The sequence below is a fragment of the Macaca mulatta genome, chromosome 7 (assembly GCF_049350105.2).
Source record: "Macaca mulatta isolate MMU2019108-1 chromosome 7, T2T-MMU8v2.0, whole genome shotgun sequence".
NCBI classification, from domain to species: Eukaryota; Metazoa; Chordata; class Mammalia; order Primates; family Cercopithecidae; genus Macaca; species Macaca mulatta.
Genome location: NC_133412.1, coordinates 11,826,493 through 11,843,328, shown reverse-complemented (window position 1 = coordinate 11,843,328; position 16,836 = coordinate 11,826,493). Strand labels below are relative to the sequence as shown.

Here is a 16,836-nt window from a genome sequence, read left to right as displayed (position 1 = left end):
TCTTCTATTAGAGCTATTTACCAACTCCACGAAAGCTGAGAACCAGTTACTTTGTCTTGGGCACAGGGTCTCCAAAACAGGGAGACCAGTTTCGGTAGGCAAGTAGATGCCAAGTGTTGAAACCAGGTAAATAACTCTCCCTACTTCAGTCTTAGTTATATATTAATTTAATTAATAATTCCTCATAGAGGAAAGACATTTAGTCAATTTCTCATATCTTGATTATTTAAAAGACTAACTTTGTAGCATTTGAATTAATGTTACTGTACTTTCCGTGTCTTGTGATGGATCCCAGTTTGAGTTATCTTCAAAACAAGTGTAAATTATTGAACACTTTCGCATGACCGATACTATGCTAAGTACTTTATATATCTTCTGATTTAGTCTTCATAGCCGCTGTGTGAAATAGGTGCTCTTCATATTTTAGAGAGAGGAGAAACTTCTCATATTTTATAGATGGGAAATGAGCTCATGGTTACATAGCTAGGAAGTAATACCTTTGTAAACTTGATTTATTTTCTTTTTCAGAGTATAGCGCAGTCTTTAAAACCTTTAGTTTCACATGACCAAAAAGTAGTTCCATTTCTATTTAGTCTTAGGATAAGATATCGATATGTTTTCCTCTTTAGAGAAGTCCCCGCACTGAAAAACTGAGACCAGTTGCATGTAGGCACACATGGTTCTCAGAGTCTCCATGTGTGAACTAGACCATCTGTGTAATATTCTTGCTTGTAGCCTTATGGATGGAAGTCTGTGTTAGTTAGAATGTGTCACCTTGAGTGTCTTCTAGTATTTTCAAAAATTGCTGGGGTTTGGAATAGACTCATACTGAATTCTCTGCTATCGTGGATTCCCTGGTGGTCGGAACATGTTGGCTAGAGTTTTTCAGATGATAAGAAATAGGAAATGAACAGACTCGTGTCTAGCTTTATATTCTCATGAAACTTCATAATGCTTCATTTAATTGGACTTTTTTTTTTACTTCCTAAAATGTTGAGTGATGATCCAAGTTTATTGCAATCTTTTTCTTTTTTTTCTTTTAAGACGGAGTCTCGCTCTGTGGCCCAGGCCAGAGTGCAGTGGTGCCATCTCAGCTCATTGCTGCCTCTACCTCCCAGTTTCAAGAGATTCTCCTGCGTCAGCCTCCAGAGTAGCTGGGACTACAGGCACGTGCAACCACGCCCAGCTAACCTTTGTATTATTTTGGTAGAGATGGGGTTTCATCTTGTCGGCCAGACCGGTTTCAAACTCCTGACCTCAAGTGATCCACCCTCCTCGGCCTCCCAAAGTGCTGGGATTACTGGTGTGAGCCACCATGCCTGGCTACTGTAATCTTTTAGATCAGGTTGGAATACCTTAAATCTTTAGATTAGTTGGCTCAGTAGACCCTGGTAAACAGTGGCTTTTGTGTTTCAGGCTGCAGTGTCTGGGTCAGTGCAAGCTTCAGATAGACGTATGAAAGAGCTCAGGGTTACAGATCACAGAGTTACACGACAGGAAAGGATCTCTAAATCCCTGCTCTTCTTCTTGTTCTTTTGCTCTTTTCTGTTGTCAGATTATAAATGTCCTTTCTTAAAAGTGGACCAAAATGGAAATGTTTACTAGCTTTATTTTGTGAAATTCAAAGACAATCAAGTTCCAAAAGATGTAGAGGGTAAGATAGGATGAGTTTACTTGTTTTTTGGATTTAAAGAAATGTTTTTATACCTCCATCAGAATTGTTTTTGTATTTTCCTGATAGAGTGAACTCTTACATGATTTTTATCTTCTAGCAAAAAGCTCAAGCTTCAGCAATATTGCTTGGAAAGTAAATAAGAGTAATACATTTCATTATACAGAGAATGATTGCCAAGTTGATTTTTATGACTTTTCCCCCAGTTTTGAAAGCATCAGAATCAACTCTTATTGTGGAGATAGTTATGTTATTACTTTTAAAATATATACATGGAGTACACCTGTAGTCCCATCTCCTAGGGGTGCTGGGAGGCTGAGGCAGGAAGATCGTTTGAGCTTGGAGAGGTCAAGGCTGCAATGCGCTGTGATTGCACCATTATATTCCAGCCTGGGTGACAGAGTGAGACACTCTGTCAGAACACATAGTTCTGTCCATGGCAGATTGTTCTCCTTGAACCCCTTGGCTGATAGTGCAAGTTTAGGAAAGCATATTAAACTTCTTTTGAATTCTTGAGAAAATTGTATACATGTGACTGTTTTCCTTTAGAATGACTGCAAACTCTGAACCCCCTTATTAGATCAGATTTAGGCTATTATGATCTCTTTTGGAGATTTATTGTAAAGGAACTTGGAAGCTATAGTGACCTCTCTTTTTCCTGGGAAATTAGAGCAGTTTAAGATCTTCTCTTTCTGGAACTTACCCTAGGTGCTCTATTTTAGCTTTCAGATTCGTTAATTTTTGAGTTAGTTGAAAAAAAATTATCTTTTTGTTTGAACTGTTTTTTGCTTTGGGATTCTTAGGGTTGACCCTGATAGTGCTTTGCACAGTGATCTTCAGATCTTAAAAGAAAAAGACGGCGTGGGAGATATTTTGCCGAACTTACCTTTTAAGGTAAGAAAATTGTTTCAGGACTCTGTTATTCGAATAGGGGTGTATATTTGTACAAGTGTTTTGGAAAACAATTTGGTAAAGTGGAAGATACTCATACACTATGGTTCAGGAATCGTGTGGATATATACTCCACAAGAAAGGAGTACGTAGGCACCCGGAGACGGGAATGTTCAGAGCAGCATCGTTTATAATAGCCCCAAACAGAAAATAACCCAAGTGTGCATTCCAAGAAAATGAAGAACTACAGTTTTCATAAAATGGCTTACAGCTGAGTGGGACCAGCTGGGCGAACCTTGAACACTATGGTAAGCAAAAGAGACCAGACCCCAAAAACCTATTTTGTATAATTTTCTCTATATAGAGCTCAAAAATAGCAAAGCTAAGGTTAGTTAGGACATTCATTTGTAGTGGAGGCAGTGTCACCTACAGTGGAGTGAAAATTGCTCCTTAGAGTAAAAGAAAACGTTACCTATTATAATGGTCTGCTGCCCTCCAAAGGATCATATAACATAAACCAACATACAATATGTCTGTGGTTTTGAAATTCCACCACAGGGGCATGGGGGTAGAATTAGGAAGAAAACTTCTAAAAAGGCTTCTTAGGGAGACTAAAATGAAAAGAAAACTGAGAAACACTTATTTCTGGATTCATACTTGGGCAGTAAAACTATCAAGAATAAAGAGGTGATTCCATAGAGGTTGGGGTAAGGAGTCCATCCAGGCGAGAGGTAAGGAGGCGTGACCTGAAAGGGACTTCTGTGGGCTTCTTGGATACTGGTTGGAATGTGTTTCTGGACCAAGTTGGTGGTTACATGGACAAATAATTTACGATAACATGTTAAGGTATACCTTACAGTATATTTTATGTACTTTTCTGAATGTATGTGTTATATTTAATAAAGTATTTTTAAGATACTAAAAATAAAGGATGCAAAGAAATAATAGTGGAATCTAGAAGAAATGTTAATGATCTAATATGGAATCTAGATAGGATGTAATGATTTAAAATCTATGGCTATATGAGGTATTTTGATGAAAAAAACAGGCATAAAACAATACTTTGCTATACTTACTCTAAGGATGGTAGTAGTTTTCCAAAAGCTTCCAACTTAGCTTTCTGTGTATATTTTTGCTTGGGAATATATCTTATGATTGAACTTTCTTGAAATGACCCTAATGTCAGTATTGTCTCTCACTTTTGTTATCATAGAAACTGTTGTAGTTGTCAACTGGGTTGTCTTCCTAAAGTATGAATCCGGTATATATTGACTGAAGTTGCTAATGGTTACTTCTTTACGGATTCATATCGGGGAGTGAATGAAGCACACAGGCCTAAAACAAACAAACAAAACACAAAAACACCAGGAAGGTTTCTTTCTTTTTTAAAACATTAAATCATACGTCCACATGCCCAACACCAAACTTAAGAAATAGAACCTTTGGCTGTGCGTGGTGGCTCACGCCTGTAATCCCAGCACTTTGGGAGGCTGAGGTGGGTGGATCACTTGAGGTCAGGAGTTCGAGACCAGCCTGGCCAAGATGCAAAACCCCATCTCCATCAAAAATACAAAAAATTAGCCAGATGTGGTGGTGCGTAACTGTAATCCCAGCTACTTGGGAGGCTGGGGCAGGAGAATCGCTTGAACTCGGGAGGCAGAGGTTGCAGTGAGTCGAGATTGCACCACTGCCCTCCAGCCTGGGTGACAAAGTTAAACTCCATCTAAAAAGAAAGAAAAAGAAAAGCTAAGCATGGGCTTAATTTCTCTGAGGTTTAAAGCTGCAAAGAGTTAGTCTTCATGAAGTAGGTGGGATCCCAGCTGGGCCATGAAATGTGAGTGGGGTTTGGTCAGCTGGTGGAAGTTGAAGGAAAATTATTTATGTAGGTGACAGGTAAACACAATCAGGTATCTAGGAAAGAGAATGAGAGATTCAGAGTGTAGGAGACTAGTTGGAGCTATGACACAAGGAGGGTAGGATTCATGTTGAAGGTTTGTAGGAAATAGTGCTGGCGTAATATCTTGTACTCAAACAGTTCTGCGGATTGGTGACAGATCTTTTTTTTTCTTTTTTCTGGTAAGTCAACTATTATGCCTGGATATTCATCTATCTATGTAACTGGTTGAGAAATAGGGGAGTAACAGTAAAGAAACTGTCTTACAATAAATCTGGTGGCAGCAGAAGAGAATATGAGACACATTGCCCTCACAGAGCTTGAAGAGTGTGACGATGATTTGAGGGCAACGCTGTTGTCTTAGAGTGAAGTGAGGAGAACCTACATTGGTTTGGTAGTCATGGGGATGGAAGGAGGAATGAAATGTGAAAGCCCATTGGCGGCAGAATCAAAATGGCTTGGTCTTTGTAGTCCACTATTAAGTAAGGAGGAGGAATTATTGGCTGACTTAGGAAGAAGTAAAAAATGTGAAATATCAACAAAACACAAAGCTTGCTATTTTAGTCAGGGTAAAACTTAAGCATTGTGTGATTCTAGATAGATTATTGAGCAGTTTTGTTCCTTGTATTTTATATCCCATATCTTCTAGCTATGACCCTATTTCTTTATTTCTTCACATAGCCAAACATTTTTCAAACTGACAGCTTTATTGTGATACAGTTTTTATGTGATAAGCCTAACCCTTCAAGTGTACAGTTCAGTGGTTTTTAGTATATTCAGATTTATGCAACCATTACCACTACCTAATTTCAGAACATTTTCATCTCCCTAAAAAGAAACCCCGTACCCATCAGTAGTCATGTACCTGTCTCCCGCATGCTTCATCCTGGCAACCTGTGATCTAATTTCTCTCTCTGTAGATTTGCCTGTCCTGGACATTTCATATAAATGGAATCATACAAAAGATGGCATTTTGTGACTGACTTTTCTTTACAGTGATTATAAATCAAATGCCTGAAGAGGCTCAGCTTAGGATAGTGTTTGCTGTACAACTTTGACAACTGAACTTTTTTATAGTTGAAAATGTGACTGTGTCTGTATATGTGGCATATTATCTTAGATGACCCTTACTTGGATTATTAAGAATTTTTTCTCCTAGTGTTCTTGAACTGTCTCAATATTCAGCAGGAACCCTTTGGAGACAAAGAGCAGTAAGAATGTGGAACACATATTGACAAAATGAAGGTAATTTAATACAGTAGTAGAGTCGACCACTTTCCAGTGTCGCTGCTGCTGACACTGTGTGTTAAGAAAAGTTTACTGACCTTACTTTTGGTGGAGGTGCTAGAACTACTTCTGTCTTGTGTTCAGATTTCAACAAACCTTTGCATAGGTATTATGTGGTTGTACAGATGTACTTTGTTTTGACCAGAAAATGCAAAAACTTCCTTTCTTCCCACTTTCTGAGACTCTGCAACCTTAAAGGAAGAGTGGAGTGCTTTAAAGGAAAAGTGGTAGCTGGGTAATGGGTAACAATGTCTACTGTATACTTCCTTTCCCAAAACAAGTCCCTGTCTACCGTCAGCATATCCAAAATGTGAAGATCAAGTGTGGTGTTAACTCATTAGCTAGTAACTAGACTTTGAGTGGTTGTGAAAGCAAAATCTCAGTGAGGGCCTGGATGTTCTAATTCTGTTAAATCAGTGAGTGCACATTCTATACAATACTGTCTTAGCCCAGAGGCAGATTTAAGGAGTGGGAGATAGATTTCTATGTTTCAGAAATGAAATACACAAAGAATAAACATTTTTAATCCCATGATTCTTTACCTGAGTTTAATGTTTTGGAGAGTTTATCTTTCAGATTTTCTTTCCCTTCCATTAAACTGTTACTTTGAAAGGTCCCAGGGTTTTGGGAAAGCAAGTGGGAAAGACACTGACTTGGATTCTCCAGGATAAAAGAGTGAAGAGGACTTCTTTTCCTCATTTTATTATTGAATAATGTCACGATAACAATTATGAAAGTGAATGGTCTATGGTAGAAGTTTTTAGATGCCTTCTCTGCAAAATAATTTGGTTTAGTCAATGCAAGGTACCTTTGGTTAGCTGGAATGGAAGATGTGCAGGCTGGAGTGCTCTTGGCAGGTTTTCTGAGGGGAAATACAGCATTTGGAAGGGTGGGAAGCAGAAGGAATGTCTGGCAAGGGAAATGTGTGAGCAAAGCCCCAGAGGACAGAACAGGTTGTGGTGGACTTGGTGTCCACATAGACCTAATCAGTGGTCTTAGCTTTTGTGTTTTCAAAATTACCACAGTTTCTATTCTAAAACTGTCATTGCCTTGATTTTATTTTAGACATGCTACTGTGTATTTTGAAATATAACATTAAAGGAGAAATGAAATTATTTTGAGAAGGAGGTAAAAGGTTAAAATATCTTTATCTAAATAATTTTCTTTTTTTTCTTTTCTTTTTTTTTTTTTTTTTTTTTTTTGAGACGGAGTCTTGCTGTGTCGCCCAGGCTGGAGTGCAGTGGCCCGATCTCAGCTCACTGCAAGCTCCGCCTCCCGGGTTCACGCCATTCTCCTGCCTCAGCCTCCCGAGTAGCTGGGACTACAGGCGCCCGCCACCTCGCCTGGCTAGTTTTTTGTATTTTTAGTAGAGACGGGGTTTCACCGTGTTAGCCAGGATGGTCTCGATCTCCTGACCTCGTGATCCGCCCGTCTCGGCCTCCCAAAGTGCTGGGATTACAGGCTTGAGCTACCGCGCCCGGCCCTAATAATTTTCTACTAGGAGATTTGGTACATCCCCAGAAGTTGTGTTTGGTTCAGAGAATAGTCTTCAGACCTAGAAAGGACTTGAGGAGTCCCAGAGAGGAGCTACATGGTCTGAACCATTTGATTCTCACAACAGAATGGAGAAAAACAATTCCAACCATGAAGCAATGCGGATGTTCATATATTGAATAGGGTAAGGTCAGTGCCATTGTCAGAGGAAAAACTCTTGGCCATCACAGGATGGGAGAGAAAGTTGCAGTTGTAAAGAATACTCAAATGCCATTTAAGGAAACGGGTTCTTCTGCCTCTATGCTTTGGAATATTTATGGCTAAGTTCTTCATTTTTGACATCATAAATATTTCAAAGTATTCTGTTCTAAGAGCCATTTCAAACAATTGACTAGAATTTCAGAGCAATTACATGACAGTTGAAACATTAGAATTTTTAAATTGCCCATAGTCCTATATCCCTAACAAGTATGTTCATGCTTGCATGTTCTCTTCTCATCTTTACTGTGTGCATACTTTCTTAGTAATGGCACGTAGAAACTATTCAAGCAGGAATAATTCTTGTGATGATTTTTTCTGTTTCCTTTTTTCTTTTCAAGGTATGTACTGGGTGGAGGAGCATTATGTATGGAACTTCTCACAAAACAGGTGATTATTTTCTTATAATATTCAATTTTCACCCTCAATAGAGTGTTTCGATTATGGGAAGTTAGGTTTTAAGTAGAAGGTTCTCTTAAAGAAATTTTGGTGTTTTTTTATTTATTTATTTTTTTAAATTTTCTTAGCTCCTACTTCCAAGAATGAAAAAGGTCAGCCAGTAAAATGAGATTGTACTTGGTGCTGAATCTATACTAGGATTGGCATCGAACTTTATTTAAAGTTCTAATTTGCTCACGTTGGGCACATAGAACGTCAGTTTGTTGTTTTTTGTGAGATTCTGGAAATGTTCCAATTTTACTTTTTCCCCTTGTCTCCAGACTTTTTAACACTGATCTGCTGCTGTTGAGGTACATGCCATCTTGTTAGGCCTTCTCAAGTGGGAATCAGGAATGCTGCTGTGTTCTAGAGATGTTTTGTTCTTCCTGTAGGGCTGAAGCAGTGCCTACTCAATAGAACCGGTCATCGTGCAAAGAAATGCCACCAGACTCAAAGGCAAAGCCAGAGTGCAGCTTGGAGCAAAGAAGATACTTTTATTAAGAATTTTAAAGAAACCAGAAGAGATGCTTTATATTTGTGAGCCTTCTTCCTGTCTTAATTCTTTTTGAGAGAATTCATTTCATTTTCATTTATTTTTTTTTCTTCTTGTTATAAAGATGATCTATAGAAAATATAGAAGTATAAGAAAATTAAAGATACTGATAATCACTTAATGATTTAGTATCTGCTTGTTTAGTCTTTGTTATATTTACTGTAGGCAAACATGGCTACAGTTGTAAATTTGTTATTGCTTTGTATACCCTAGTAAGTTAAAAGTTATATGTACTCTGAAGTTTTGCAAAATTGAGTTCATGTTATAGAATTAATTCCCGATGAACTTTTCTGTGCTAGGCACTAGCCTTTTTCATTATTTCTTTATTCATTTATTGATTTATTTTTCCTTTTTTTCCCCTCTGCGCCTATACTTACCAAGTCTTTTTATTTGTTACTTTTTATTAACTCTTTCGATCCTCTTAATAACTTAAAAAGAGGGTATTACTAATATCTGCATCTTGTAGATGAGGTAACTGAAGGTAGGTAACTAGTCCAGGGTCACAGGTGGCAGAGCAAGGATTAAAACCAGACAATCTGGCAGCCCAAGGCCCAACCAAGAGGAGCTGAGAGCCTGCACGGGGCAGAAGGATGTTGATGAGGCTGGTTTGCTGTTTAGTTAACATGAAACGCAGGCTGTAACCTTAATTCTAGGACATTACCAAGAAAGCCTTCCAAAGCCATAGCTTTTTTACCATGACCATGACTTTTAGCAAGAATTTGTGGTTTAAAGACAACATGGTGCCCTGAGAAGCTTCCGTTCACTCTTACGGAGGGACTGGTAGTTGAGCTAAATAGTGAAATCCTGGAGCACACAGCCTTTAGAGGAGCTTCTGACCTATTTTTGTGGTCTGGAAAGACACCAGTCTTTCCCTGCTGCCCACAGTCTCCAGTTATTCATCTTCAGTGTTTCCTCTTCTGTGATCACATTCAGATGAGAGATCTGTTTTGTTTTTTCCAGGGTAAGAGGAAGGGAGTCACCACCTATACTAAGCAGTCTAGTCTTCTGTGTATAAATGAGCAGGGTTGGGCAGCCAAATTTGAGAACCTTGTGTAATCCTGACATTCTCCAAGAGAATCCAACGGGATGTCAGGATTAGGCATGGTGGTAAAGTGGTCTCATGTTAGTTGTGTCCACAGCTCTCATCAGAAGCAGACACAGATACATTTGTAGGAAAGCATCTCTAACTTCCCAAAGCTTAAAAGCAGGCAACTACTAATTCAGTGAAATCATAGCATTCAAGTAGTCAACCCAACATATTTCAGAATTGTCAGAAACAATGAATAATACGTTTCCCAAAGACTGCAGGTTTTGGAATTATCAGATGCAGAACACAGACTTCAAATATTAGAATTGTGAGAAAATAGTTACATGTGAAGTACATCTAATATATAAAAAAAGATGGACTCATAAAACTGAGCGAGCAGTGAGACCACCAGAAGTGATGAGGAAGATCTGAAAGGAAATGGATGAAATAGAACTTACAGAAATAAAATATATAGCTGGGTATGGTGGCTCACACCTGTAATCCAAGCACTTTTTGAGAGGCTGAGGAAGGAGGATGGCATGAGCCCAGGAGTTGGAGATGAGCCTGGGCAACATGATGAGAACTCATTTCTACAAACATTACCCGCCACCACCACCAAAAAAAAAAAATAATAATTAGCTGGGTATGTGGTACCTGCCTATCATCCCAGCTACTCAAGAGGCTGAGGTGGGAGTATCACTTGAGCCCAGAGGCCGAGGCTGCAGGTTTGTGCCACTGCAGTCCAGCCTGGGTGACAGAGTGACACTCTGTCTCAGAATAAAATGAAATAAGGGAATACAAAATGTAATTGTTGAAATCAGAAACTCAGTGGATGGATTAGACACCAGAAGAAAGGAGTATTTGGTTAGATGATTATCTCCAAAAAGTAAACCCGTATGTTACACAGAGAGACACGAGGATAAATGATAGGGCAGAAGTTGGTGGGGTTGTTGGGGAGAGGGAGATCAGAGTGAGGTCTAAAATATGTCTTAGTATAATCCCAGTAGGAGATATTAAAATTACACTGGAAAGTGAGAGAAATGGAAGTTTAAAGGTGACAGAAAGAAGTCCACATAAATCAGTCACAACGAATGTAAATGGACTAAAGTTACCAGTTAGATGGATGAAATAAAACAATATCCAGCTGTTTTAAACCATCATATTTAAAATATGAGGATGTGAAAAGATTGAAAGTTTTTATAAAGGAGAGAGAGTGATAAAGATATGCCCTGTACACATTAACCAAACAGAAGAGATGGAGCGTCAGTTTCAAACAAAATAGGATTTTGAAACAGAAAGCATTAGTAACGACTTGATGCTAAATGGCTGTTAATTAGGAAGATGTAGCAATTTTCATAGTTTATGTACCTATCAAGATAGTCTCAAAATACAGAGGAAAAACTGATAAACCCACAGAGAGAAATTGACAAGTCTGCCATCATATTTGGAGATTTCAACATACCCTGCTTACCATAAGTAAGTTACACAGAATGCCCATATATATATTTGAATAACCCGTGAATGGACGTGGTATAATGGACAAATACAGACCTCTGTACCCAATAGTTAGATATTCTATATTCTTCTCGAGCATCTGTGGACTGTGGGAGAAACCTTTATTATATATTAATCTGTAAAGCAAGTCAGAAGATTTAAAAACATTTGGTGCCATCCATACCATATAATTTATAATTTAAATATGAAGCAGTTAAGGTTAGAAGTCAATAATGAAGAGATAAACCAAAAGCTACATGAATTTGGAAATTAAACACCCTTGTAATTCATAGCTTAAAAACTCCAACGAAATTTTAGAATGCTTAGAAGTGAACCATAGTTAAAATACGAAACTTCTATCTACTCTGCTCTCTCACCCTCTCCCTCCCTCTTCCTATCTGGAACATTGAGGAGGCTAATCTTTTTCAGTGAAGAACACCTCAAATACTAAAAAGTAGAAAAAGGACAGAAGTCATCCTCTGATCTTAGTTAAATCTATAAGTTACTAACAAAACCAGAAAACAAATGTTGATTGGTGGAATTTTACAATTCATGCAAACAGCCCTTAGGTCACACAGGGATTTGAAATTAAAACTGTAGAATATCTAGAGAATAGTAATAATGCAATCGTTACGTATTAGCGACTAGAGGAGAGCTCAGAGGAATGTTCATTGCCTTAAAATCCTTATGTCATTAAGAAAAGAATGAAAATGAATTAAGCCTCTAACTCATTCTTAGAAAGGACAATCAAAAACCCTGAAGGAAAGCAGAATGGGGAAATGATTAAAGATATACAAGCAGAAATCAGTGAATTTAGAAGAATAGAAGGGGCTAAATCCCCAGCGCAGTAAAGCCTCTGCAGAAACATTTCTTTAAACTGGGCTTTGAGTACGTTGCTCCTGATCATTGAAACTGGGAAAGGCCAACATTCTTATTTTCTCCTCGTGTTTTGGGTGGTGGGCAGTAGGGTTTGGAAGTGACTGCTTCACAATCATTTGGGAGCTTCAGGGTATATGTACTTTGTATACATAGGTTGTTTCTGAATCTTTTATTTTTGTCCTTTCTGTGAAAATACAGACTGATTGAAAAATACTTTTTCATTAATGTTAAGAAAAGCGTGTTACTACACATTTTATATCTTCGTTTTTTAGCTGCATTATGGCAGGGCTTTACTATTTTAAAGAGCTCTTAGAAGTTGAAAAAGACTACCCTTTATAAAATGGGAGAAGTGGTGGCGGGGTGTGGTGGCTCACACCTGTAATCCCAGCACTTTGGGAGGCTGAGTTGGGTGGATGACCTGAGGTCAGCAGTTTGAGACCAGCCTCGGAAACATGATGAAACCCCATCTCTACTAAAAATATCAAAAATCAGCTGGGCGTGGTGGCAGATGCCTCTAATCCCAGCTGCTGGGGAGGCTGAGGCATGAAGAATTGCTTGAACCTGGGAGTCGGAGCTTGCAGTGAGACGAGATCACAACATTGCAGTCCAGCCTGGGTGACACAGTGAGACTTTGTCTCAAAAAAAAAAAAAAACACCTCAGTGAGGCTGTTAGGCAAACGGAAAATGGAACTTACCTGTAACTAGAAGTTAACCAGATGCTTTCAAAAATGTAGGAGTTGACAAGGAAGTCAAGAAAAGAGGAAAATCATTTATGTGATCCCTATAGTAAAATAAACCAAAACCAAGGTAAAATTAGAAATAGAGGCATTTTCTAAATGAAATTCAAGGCTGCCAGATTGGAAGGACAATGTCAATATAATACAGTCTCTTCCATTAATGTTTAACACTTGTCCTATACTGACCTATACATTTGCCCCACTGATGAAATGGAATCTGAACTCGGGATACTGATACTGTGGGAAGAATGATAAAATCGAACTTAACTACAGCAACAGTCTAGTCCCTGGACCAGGCCCAAGAAAACAAAACAGAAGCATACTCAACTAGGATTAACAATTCAGTTAGCAAGGGGCCAGAAGGCCTATTGTAATTGAGTGGTTTTCACTCTCTGGATTACATGGAATTACCTGGAAGCTTTTCCACACCCAGAGTTCTCAGATGTTCTCATTTGTTAGGCCTGAGCCAAGGCCCAATTCTCTATTTCTGCTAGTTCATTTCCTGTAGGTAATTCGGATATATAGAAAGACTAAAGACTAAGAACAATTCCTTGAATATAGTGACAACCTCTACCTGGAATAGTCCAAATTCTAATTACCCTGATTCCTCCACCAACAGTTCCCAAACTGGTGTACTAGAAACTCTTGTGAATGTTCTTTGGGGAAAAAACAAAAAAAAAACCTCATGGCCATATAAATTCATTATTCTGAGAGGTCCAGTTGAATTTACCAAGCATTTCCCAAATTGATTTGTTAATCAATAATCGCAACGTGCTGGGATTACAGGTGTGAGCCACCATGCCTGGCCTTCCATAAGGCATTTAAAGGCACTTCCAAAGGTAGAATCAACAGACTTGCCAAAAGTCAGTGGCAAGATCTCTAGACTCAGACTTGCTTTTAAGTTCCCAACCCCGGCAACCCAAAGCCAATTGTCTTCCCAGAACAACATCAGATAGCAATTAGCACGTGATCTTCGACTTCTCCAGATCAGCTCCAAAATGATACCTATTACTAACAGAGGAAACATTGTGAACTGAAGTCTGTAACACATAACATTAATCAAAAACATTTCTCCAGGTAAATGATTACATATAAAATACGTTTCTCACCAACAAAAGGCTCTATAAATTTCAGACTGATCTGATGACAATTTAACTTAGTTTTTAAATGCATAATTATGTCAAATAAATGCCACTACAAAGGCCTGAATATAATCTCTGAGTCTAAGGTCCTCCTTGTCTTCTCAATTTCACATTTGATTATGCATATATTTGAGAGAACATCACTCATTATTTGTTTTGGGAGTATTATTGAAATATTACTCGATATTTCAGATATTATGGAAACTAGTTGACTGGAAGTCAGTGGCACTCTTTCTACTAAAAGAGTGGGATCCTCATCAATAGACAGAGACAAATAAGAATATTCATACTACATCTATGAAGTGTCAGTATCAGGCAGTGGCTTCAAAGCCAAAGTGGTGGTTGGAAGTAAAGTGGAATGTTAATTGGCGAACAAGGCAGATGGTAAGAAATGTTGATTCAATACTAATGTGAAGTACAGGAACACCTGTGGCTGTAAAGAATGTTGAGCCGTAGAGTCCATCGGAGATAGGAAAGGGAGCCTCAAAATATTCAGAGACTTGTAGAAGGGTAGAGTAAATACCTAAGGTAATTGCAATGGATAGTGCTTGAAGTATTTGCTTTCGACTACCTTCTATCAGGCTGTCTACAACCTTGGAAGTTTCTGGAGAGCAAGAATCAAGTCTTTTACAGCTTCCAGCGTGCCTCTGTGTACACAACAGGTCCTCAATAAATGATTTGTTACCCTACTTTGTCATAAAATATAGGACATGCTTAGCTATACAGCATGATGTGATTCAATCACACCCAACCTACGAGTGGAGAATAGCAGCATTGAATCTGTTTAAAAACAACACTCCCTATTTGCTTTCACCTTCATAATGTATATCTTTGGTTTCTATAATGTTGGTTCTACCCATATGTTTTTAGGTAATAGTATAATCTGTGGTGTGCCTAAGTAAAATTATACCAAGAATTTTATGGGGCCAAGCAAATGCACTGCTCTTAGTTTTGATTAAGATTTTAGATGTTTGAAAATATAAACTCAGATATTGGACAGTGAGGGTTTTATTTTGGCAGATGGAGGAGACTGAAGTGTTGGGGTAAGACTGCTAGGCTCTTTGAGACTTGTGTACGGAGGTGGGGAGAATATACAAGTTTACCAAATCTTGTAAATTCTCACAATACTTAGTTTTGTGACTGCACAAAAACTGGCATTGTTTTTCCTAGGTCTCAGTGGAGAAATGTAAGCTGTGAGTTTAACATCCTGTTTACTGTGTTTTGGTCAGGATTTTGCAAGTTTTTGTGGAGAAAATTATATTGCTTTTTTATCCTGTTTGTAACATATATGTATATCAATATGCTTCCTTGTGTTTTACTGTGGTAAAATTGTATCTTGCATATAGAGAAATAAGACTATTAGAGTAAATTTTTAAAAATCTTTACTCTGAGGTGTCAGCCTTGTCTAATGAACCGTATGTTTAGGCCTTGTAAATACATCACTGGAGCCCAGCATGGTGGCATGCACCTGTAATCTTAGCCACTTGGGAGGCTAAGGCAGGAGGATTGCTTGAACCTAGGAGTTTCCGACCAGCCTGGGCTACATAATGAGATCCCATCTCAGTCAGTCAACCAATCAATCAGTTACACAAAAAACATCAAGGTCTTTCTTGCTCTTTTAGAATGTCTTTCCCAGACATTCTAACAAATGTCTCGGTGCCTAAAACAATGAAAAGGGTTTATGATGGAGTTACAGAAGTCATCAGAGAAAGAAAAATCCTGGACAGATTGCAAATATATACCAGTTGTGAATTCCTATGACTGCAGTTGAAATCCAGCGTTATTTTTGTACAGTCTTTTTGGGTGTGTCTGTGTTTAATAACTTGTTTTCAAATTTAGAGGACTGTAGCTATGGATTCTTCTTAGAGAACTTCACCTTGAGGGGCTCACAGTTTAATGGAAGAGAACTAGAAACCAAGAATTCAATGCAGAGAGTGAGGTTTTGCAGTACAGGGTGTATATAGGGTGTAGAGAAGTGCTGTGGCACCATATTCTGGCCTCATCTTCTACTGCTCTAGACTTCCTGAAATGCCATTTCCTGACCCTAGCCGGACCTCTCTCTGTAGGCGCCGTTCTCTCTCCTTGGAACCCTTTTCCACACCTTCAGTGCCTGGCAAAGTTCTATTTCTTTGGAAGCTTCTTGACGCCTGCCTCTAGCTCATCCAAATAATTGATTTGTCTACATCTCTGTTATTTCTTTATAAATAATTACAATCAATTCTTATTATTTGCAGTAGAAATATTCTATAAAGTTGGTCGGAAGACTGAATTAATCAAATACCAAATCTTTGTTTCCAGTGTAAATATATGCATATATACATATCTCACTTAGGTTATAATCTTAATTCCTAGAAACAACTCATCCTGGTAGATTGAATTTTCTTTATTTCCAAAAGAATAAAGGAAGTACAGAAGTGTTAAGTGACTTACCTGAAGCCATTCCGCTAACAGGTGCCAGAGTTATGATTCAGACCCCATCCAATTGGCCCCAGAGCCACAGCATCTTACACTACCCTGCACTGTCCTCTACTGTCTCAGTCCTCAGGTCATCTTTGTAGGAGAGTTGAAACAGGAAGACAGAGGGTCACATTATTTGACCTTAGTTGGGGACATGTGCAAGGAGTGACAGAGTTTTCACTACTGTGTGTCTATCCAGGAGTCACCTCAAAAGCTCCACGAGTTTTAATTTGGGGATTACAAAGACATTTTAGCAAGTACACAATTTTGCAAATATGGGATTTACAAATAATGAGCGTCAACTATATTTGTGAGTGACTGCTAGGGTCTGTTTCATGGTAATCCCTTCCCCCAGTAGTGTGCAATGTTTCTTTAGCTTCTTTGATAGTTTATTTATTCATTCATGTATTTATTATGTACTTACTCTAAGCCAGGCTCTGCTTTAATCTGTGATGAACAAGCTAGAGATTAAGGTCCTGCCCTGTGGAATTTATGTAAGAGTAAGAAAGACAGATAGCTAAGTCTGGAGCTCAGCGGGTGAGGCCCAGGTTGGAACTATAGATTCACTTGACCAAGGTGTAACCTGGTGTGTGCCCTCCTACTGCACATCATA

The 16,836-nt window shown here is 38.5% G+C and overlaps 1 protein-coding gene across 1 annotated transcript in view; it reads left to right on the top strand.

Moving 5' to 3' along the window:
- LOC100430294 (uncharacterized) overlaps positions 1–8,475 on the top strand; it is a 38,086-nt gene extending 29,611 nt beyond the window's left edge. Inside the window, exons 4-6 of the mRNA XM_077938794.1 lie at positions 2,476–2,566; positions 7,838–7,886; positions 8,327–8,475. Of these exons, the coding sequence (XP_077794920.1) occupies positions 2,476–2,566; positions 7,838–7,886; positions 8,327–8,475 (289 nt within the window). The remainder of the gene's footprint in view (positions 1–2,475; positions 2,567–7,837; positions 7,887–8,326) is intronic.
- Positions 8,476–16,836: the final 8,361 nt, after the last annotated feature.